This window comes from Peromyscus eremicus, chromosome 5 (genome assembly GCF_949786415.1).
Source record: "Peromyscus eremicus chromosome 5, PerEre_H2_v1, whole genome shotgun sequence".
In the NCBI taxonomy this organism is placed as follows: Eukaryota; Metazoa; Chordata; class Mammalia; order Rodentia; family Cricetidae; genus Peromyscus; species Peromyscus eremicus.
In genome coordinates this window covers 16,700,088-16,707,995 of record NC_081420.1, presented here as the reverse complement: position 1 = coordinate 16,707,995, position 7,908 = coordinate 16,700,088, and the positions used below count along the sequence as shown (strand labels likewise).

Below are 7,908 nucleotides of genomic sequence, written 5' to 3'. Positions count from 1 at the left end.
CTTTAATAAATGGTTATAGCATCACTCTGTCAACTTTATTTCCAATTCTTTTAAACTTTTGGTCATGAGTACTTATTACCTGTTTCCATTTCTTTAATAGTAAACAGTCACTTCAAAAGTGGTCAGTTAGCCGGGTGGTGGTGGTACAAGCCTTTAATCCCAGCACTCGGGAGGCAGAGCCAGGTGGATCTCTGTGAGTTTGAGGCCAGCCTGGTCTACAAAGCGAGATCCAGGACAGGCTCCAAAGTTACACAGAGAAACCTTGTCTCGGGAAAAAAAACCCAAAAAAACAAAAAAAGTGGTCAGTTATTACTGAAGAACTCCAAGTCACAGAATTAGGGACTAATCCTCCCACACCCCAAAGAATAACACGAAAACAAATAAATTGAAAGACTAAATACAAGACATTTAAAACATCAATTTATCTTTATTGCCAAAATTTATAACAAATTATTTAAAAGTAAAGGCCAATTTTTAGTCCCCATTTAGTTACTTCCTCCATTTCACTCTAAGCATACTAAAGTTGAGTATGTGAAAATACCTGTTAATGCTCAACATTATTTTAATATATTTGATTTACGATATGAAAATTAAACACTCAGTTGGTACATCAATTGTCAAGCAGCTTATTTTTATAATTCAGAAATAATTTATCAGGACAGTCAAAAGACAAAATTTAAATTCAGGGACAGTCCATGTTTATCACCTAAAAATCTTGATTGACCAAAATTTAAAATCAAACAGCCTTGATTCCATAATACTTACTTCAAAGAAATTTAATGTATGGTTTTTGAGAAATACTTTCAAAGATACCTACATTGCCGGCATTACCATCTGATACTTTTATACTATCTTCTGGCATTACATCTGATGATACTTTCAATCATAATTATGAAGGAAGTCAGGTATCTAATATTTATATGGTCAAAGTTTAGTTACTACAAGTGTGCTCACCCTTCCCCAGTTTTTGAAACTCTGATGTGTTGATTTTGGTTTATCCTCAATATAAAATTTCTATGACACTTTTAACATACCACAAAAATTGATGACACTTTCAGGGCAAAGCAGAACTGGACAGTCCTTCAGTGCTGCAACACTGAACTAACTGCTCTGTTATGCTGCCTGGCTGAACACTGACATTCTTTAGTTACAAGACATCTACCTACATGAGTTTAAAAATTGATCTGCACAAAAGAAATTAAAAAAAATTATATACAACAAATTGGTTTTTAAAAATACAAAAATAACATCTGTCACTTCTGTCATGCTGACAACCTGACATATATACGCATGCATGAAAAGTTCCAACTCGGTCATCTGAACAGCTGTGCTCTAATATGATGAAGAAACTGCCACTACATTTTCACACTGACAGAAGGTGTATTCAAAATATCTCATATACTAAATACTGCAATAGTCTCTGCACGTATAAATGCTGGTTATAGTTATATAGTTTTTGCTTCAATTAAAAGTGTCAAGCTAACATTAAGTGCACTAAAATTCACAACAGTTCAGAAATCTATGACCTTACAATAAAGAAATCCAAAACGTACAACTATAAAAAGCAAGGAACATTTACTGCCATGCAAGACTTTAAACTGAAAACTGCAAGGAAATGCAATTTAAAACAGCAAGCTCAAATATATGTAACACTCAAAAGGGTCAGCAGCGAGTTCTACCAACAATAGACTTAAAAAAGAAAATACATTCTCTTTGCTGGTATAAATCGTATCTTCAAATCTTAGAACAAGCCATCTGTCCTCTAGCTTAAGAGATTAGCTGCAATAAAAAAAGAAAACCGCTTTACCATACCCAACACAAAATCAAGTATGCATACATCATAAAATCTTACTCGCATCAAATCAGGTGAGCTAAATATGAAACAGTGGTTACTGCTGACCTTGGGCCTTGGAGTGACTTACCCTGAAGCTAGTAAGTACCTCAGAGATACAAAGCTACCATGTGCACTATGAACCTATCTTAATCTAAGCTAAGGTTCTATCAAAACTGTTCAAACTTACTAAATATAGTTCCTCATTCTATGTTTATTAACAACCCTGGGGCATCAAATTGTGATTTTTCACTGAAATGAAGAGTTTTAAAAAAATGCAATTATTTGATAAACTTTTGGTTTCTATGCCAAGTGATCAAGTAGGAAAAAGGAAAATATTTACCTCTTTTACAGTTGTTTTAATGAAATCTTTCCTCTCAGTTAAATCATAAGCAGGATAATTTTCATATACCTAAAAACATTAAAAGCAGATTTAAAAGTCTGTAATACTGTCTTTGAATCAAAAGTAAACATGTAGATTTTAAATGTTCTCTGGTTCACTACAGACTTGCACCTGCAAATGACATTTAATAATACTGTATTCAAAGCAATAAAGTCAACAGACATTCTTAGTGCTTTACAACTTCAAAGTAGTACTGAATCAAAAACACAGGTAGGAAATATTGGCAGGCTACTTGTGGAGTATCTTTTAGATGTCCTAGTCTCCATAGCACCCAATATTCTGCTTAGGATTCTAAAGTTTGAACTCCAACCTCTATTATACTCAATCCTCTTAATTAAATCATGAAAATCCAAATAGTCTCATGAGTGCTTTACTCCTAGAATTTAAACTAACTTGCCCTCAACTTTAAGTCTCAAATCTATTATTGCTTATCTTCCAGTCTGAACTCATACTGGAAGTCTGCAAGTACCCTGCAGCTGAACTCTTACCCTCATTTAGGGCCTATAAAACTTTTACTATAAATGGACAAGCAAGAAAATGTTTGGGGCTTTGCTAGTCACAGTCTTCTGTTACAACTACGCAACTGTGCAGATGTATGAGATAGATATATTCATATAAGTAGGTATACTACCAATACGAATAGGTGTAGCTGCATTATAAAACTTTATTCACAAAATGCAACATGATGATAAAGATGACCTAATAGATGGCCTGTCTTTGCAAACCAATCCCCATTTATGTCACTGCAACTAACTACAACCCCTTAATATATTAAGTTGTACTACTCATTTCCTTACTGATGGTCATTTACGCAGCTTCTGGTTTTTCAGTATTTATAGACAAGCTGAATGAACACTATCAGCATCATACAACTATGCCTTTAAGGAAAAACCTTGAAATGGAATAGCTAGATTAAAGGGTACGTGCAATCTAAATTTCAATACACTCTGAAAAGTCCTTTTAAAGAAGCGGTTACAATTTAAACACAAGTAGTACTTGTTTTGCCTTCTTTGCTACCAATGAAAACTGTCAATCTCTATAGTGCTCTGTTCATTCTAATAAGCAAAACTTATTTCCTTCTAATTTCTGTGTCTGATAAAAGGCCCCTTCAATGTTTACAATTCTTATATCTCTCCTAAAGTGGAGAACCAGGGTTCATTTGCATGTTCCAAGAACTCCATTCTCAAAGTATCTAAAATAACATCTTTTAAACTATCCTATCTGTTCTAGTCTCAATTATGATCAGTGCTACCTGGGATTGGTAGCACCCACAACGAAGAAGCCTTTGATTAGGCTTATTTGTGATGAGGTAAGGCAGTCCCATGGCTTGTGTCCTGTGCATGTTAGTAATGAGTGTCCTATCACTGGGCCACCAAGTACCCCCAGTCTCATACTGTTGCTTTTCTGCCTCTATCATCTTTTGTAAGATCGACCTTTTTTGATGTTTGTAGTGTAACTTTAAATAATGTAACTATCAAGCCTGGAGTACTATATATACACTTTTAATCCTAGTACTTAGAAGGCAGAGGCAGGCAGATCTCTGAGTTAGGGTCCAGCCTGGTTTACACAGGGAGACCCTGTCTCAAAACAAACAACAGTAACTATTATGTTACAACCCTTTCAACTATCTCAGTATTCTACCCAGATTCTCAATCCCCTTAGTTTTGAGAACATTGAAGTTGGTTCCAAGGCATCTACAGATTTTCAAAACTCTAGTTCTCTCTTTACTTCAAAGACTTCCTTGAAATCCTAGTTTTGAGATAAATTGCTTTTTTTCTTTTATTTTTTTAATCAAGAGATTTTTTATTCCTTTTATATACCAACCACAGATCCCCCTCTCTTCCGTCCTCCCCTCCCCTCCCCAAATGACTGCTTCTTACAGTCATTATTTCAGTGACTATATCATTGTTCAACAATAAAGCAGTGGTTCTTAACCTGGGAGTTGAATGACCCTTTCACACTAATCACCTAAGACCATCAGAAAACATTATAATTCATAGCAAAATTGTAGTTAGGAAGTAGCAACAAAAATAATTTTATGGCTGGGCGTCACAACATGAAGTATATTAAATAAAGGGTCGAAGCATGAGGAAGGTCGAGAACCACTGCTGTAGAGAAAAGGTTTATTATTTTGTTATTCTATTATTTAATTTACTTATTATTATTCTAGTATTTTGGGACTCAGTGAATAATTCTAGATGCTTTTCCATATTCTTTCAAGCCCTGGCCCCCATTCCCAGGTAGGAATGTTTGTTCTGTGGTGCTGTACTCCTACCGAAGTGTTCCAACAGTTTGTACACACAGCCCTCTGCTGGAATATTTTTCTCTACCTCACTAACAGCAGGCATATTTAAAGACAAGTAATGACTTCCCTGCTTTCTCTCTTAACACCTAGTCTTAGCTTGGCATGTAGTAAAGGCTCAGTTGAATGTCTAATAAATTAAAAAAAAATAAATTCAATAAAAGCATAGACTATTTTACCTTTGGTGTATTTCAAATTAACCTTTATTTAATCAAAAAAAAAAACTAGATTTTTAAATCTCCAAATATACCTACAATATGGACAATGACTCATTCAGGACTAACACATTTTATTTCCAGAGATGCATGCATTAAAAGAATTCCAGAGAAATTTAAGTTAATTTTCTGGCACAGTCTTCAGCACACTAAGAAGAGAGTAAGGTGACTCCTAAGATTCTCTTGAAACCAATACAAGCTAATGATGCATCACTAAGTTTCCACACCAGGAAGTCTGTGTTGTAAAGCCTATCATTTTAATTTTATTGACTATTTATAAAAATGTTTAGGTCAGAGATGCGTGACTATTTTACGATTACTACAGTACCCACAAGAGGATCTGAAATGTAATTTAATCAGTACTCTCTGAATGAATACACAAAAAGATGTACTAACAGTTTCAAATTAAATGAGTGAAAAACTCCAAAGTCAGAGGGTAATAACTAGAACACATGCCCCCAATTACCTCTTTGCAAATCTGCTTCATTGTGACTTCCTCCAAGTTAGCATCAGCCAGTAATTTCTTCACTGTTTCCTTTAACTCTTCATCTGTAGGTGGTTTTTTCAATTTTTTAATTAATGGTTCATCATCAGAACTATCTTCAGATTCAGATTCTAAAAGTTAAGATACCAAGTGTGAATAATTTTTTGCATACCAAGGTGTAAGACACAGGGAAGGTTTTAAGTTTTCTTTGCAGTTTACTGTATTCTACATACTTAAACATGTACATGCATGTAGTGTACCTAACAATTGCTGTCATCATTTCTAATGTACCTTTTTTGGAACTGTTTTGATTCTTCTTGGTGGTGCTGCTATCTGCCTTCTTAACATTAGCACTTTTTACAGACTTTTTACTTTTAGCAGCAGCTTTCTGTTTTGCTTTTTCTTTTTTAGATGTCTTTTTTGGTGGTTGCTAGAAAGGAAAAGAAAGCACATACATGGATGAGTCACTACTGTTCTTCCCTCTGCTTTCTTACAGTAAACACTAGCTATCACAGCTTAAATATCACTAATTATCAACTGTTGAGAGGAATTGTGCCCTAACACTTTATTTCAATGTAAAGAAGTCATCTACATTATCGCATTTAATTGGGGCTGACATATAATTCAAAATATAAATACTATTTACTGTCTCCTACTCTCTTCCCCAACTAAAACCAAACTAGAGAGAGACAAGCTTTTATTCCTTGTGTTCACTGATAAACCCATAACTTCTAATAGGTCCTAGTACACAGCAGTTGTTCAGTAAAAATTTGTGAATATATGAAGAAACAGACTCAGTGAAGTCATCTTGTTCATAATCATATTACTACAAGCTAAGACTCAAACATAGACCCGACTCCAGAGCACATGCTCTTAAGCACCAATATACAGATTCAACAAAAGCTAAATGCTGGACATAAATTACAGTGTCCAAATTATAGCTTATAAGTACTTTACTTCAACTAAAGTCTCTGAAACTAGGAAGAATTAATTCTTCATTTAATTAATATTCCCAAAGCAAAGTATTCCACATTACAAAAGAACCTAAGATAATTTCTCTTTATACATTGAAACTATCACAAATAGCCAGACAGAGAATGTTTTACACTCTTGATTTTGGAGTTACATCATCACTATCAGCTTTTTGTTGTTTGTGAGATACTGCTACAATACATACCAAGACCAGTCTTAAATGCTTTCTGTCTTGGCCACTAGAGCCTTACATTACAGGTATGTTACAGCTCACTTAACTCTTAAAGACAAATACTGTGTTCAATCTGTCCTTCATATCAATTTGTTTAAAATCTAGGAAGACTCAGACTATTATAGCTAAGTGGAGTTAATTTAATTTTTAGTGTGTCTTTTCCTTGTTATATTACCATTGCAAATATCTATATAAACCTAGATTCACCCTGTATTAACTCAGTAATATTCTGTTGGCTGGGCACTAGCAAACCTTTCTAGTTTGCCAGCTACTACCAGTACATAAGTGGTATTAAGAAGCTGATAAAATATGGGAGCTTTACCAAGCAGTACCAATGACTAGTATTAGTTTTCCCATGACTAACTTAAACTAATGTTTTTTAATTAGATGCCCACCTAGTTCATATAAACTGCAGTAGGCTCTTAAAGGGAATAATAAAGGTTCAGCTGTTGTATCAATACTCTTATTACACAGAATCAAATATTCAGTATTACTCTTCAGTCAAAGGCTAATAAAACCTGGACTTTTAAGTATAAGAAACTATACTGCCCAGCCGGGCAGTGGTGGCGCACGCCTTTAATCCCAGCACTCGGGAGGCAGAGCCAGGCGGATCTCTGTGAGTTCGAGGCCAGCCTGGACTACCAAGTGAGTCCCAGGAAAGGCGCAAAGCTACACAGAGAAACCCTGTCTCGAAAAACCAAAAAAAAAAAAAAAAAAAAAGAAACTATACTGCCCAAATGGTTGTGAAAAGTAAGCAATAGAAACAACACACTGCACTGTTACTCAATCGCATTACATTAGGTATTTAGAACATTTCCAGGGCCATCTAAGTTTATGATTAAGCTTTTAGAAGGCATACACAATATGATTAATATTAAACCTATTAACTGGTACAAGTTAGTGGTTTGATAAAGTATAAACATCTGTGGTGATAAGGGAGTAGGGGAGGAAATGAAGCCACTCTTAAAAAATGTTCCTTCTGGACAAACATATACATCTTTCTATACTAACACCATCTTCTAGAAAGGATAACATTCCGCGGCTTTTAAAAAAGACAACTAGCCTACTGTTGATTACCAAAACTTCTACAAGAGCGCAATCATACCACACAAATACTACAGAACAAGATAAATTATAGTTCAGAGTGCAGGGTCTTGAGGCGAGCTGCTTGCCTTAGTTCATCTCCAGGCCCTACTTTCCCCACTTAACAAATAAAGGAACCAATCTAAGTCTTTGTGGGGGTTTAGTGTACAGCTTGTGAAAACACTTTTAATGATGCCTCCTGGCACGTAGGAAACAATATCATCCACTATTGCTACCAAGTGCTTCCTTTTGTGATTGAGAAGTTCCTCCAGTATGCAAACCAATTTCCCCTAAAATTGGATGTTGTAAATAGTCTTTAAAAGCAAGGTTATCTATTACAGAATGGAAATTATAAAAGTGACACCTCACTAACCCTGACACATCAC

The 7,908-nt window shown here is 34.9% G+C and overlaps 1 protein-coding gene across 2 annotated transcripts in view; it reads right to left on the bottom strand.

Annotated features, from left to right (window-relative positions):
- Dek (DEK proto-oncogene) overlaps positions 1-7,908 on the bottom strand; it is a 44,726-nt gene that overhangs the window by 21,760 nt on the left and 15,058 nt on the right. Inside the window, exons 8-11 of one of the 2 annotated variants that reach the window (XM_059263026.1) lie at positions 5,527-5,665; positions 5,218-5,366; positions 2,175-2,243; positions 1,557-1,779 (exon numbers count right to left, since the gene is read on the bottom strand). In XM_059263026.1, the coding sequence (XP_059119009.1) occupies positions 1,768-1,779; positions 2,175-2,243; positions 5,218-5,366; positions 5,527-5,665 (369 nt within the window). In that variant the 3' untranslated portion in view covers positions 1,557-1,767. Of the gene's footprint in view, positions 1-1,556; positions 1,780-2,174; positions 2,244-5,217; positions 5,367-5,526; positions 5,666-7,908 lie in introns of those variants that run through there. The other variant, XM_059263025.1, reaches the window with a different exon arrangement.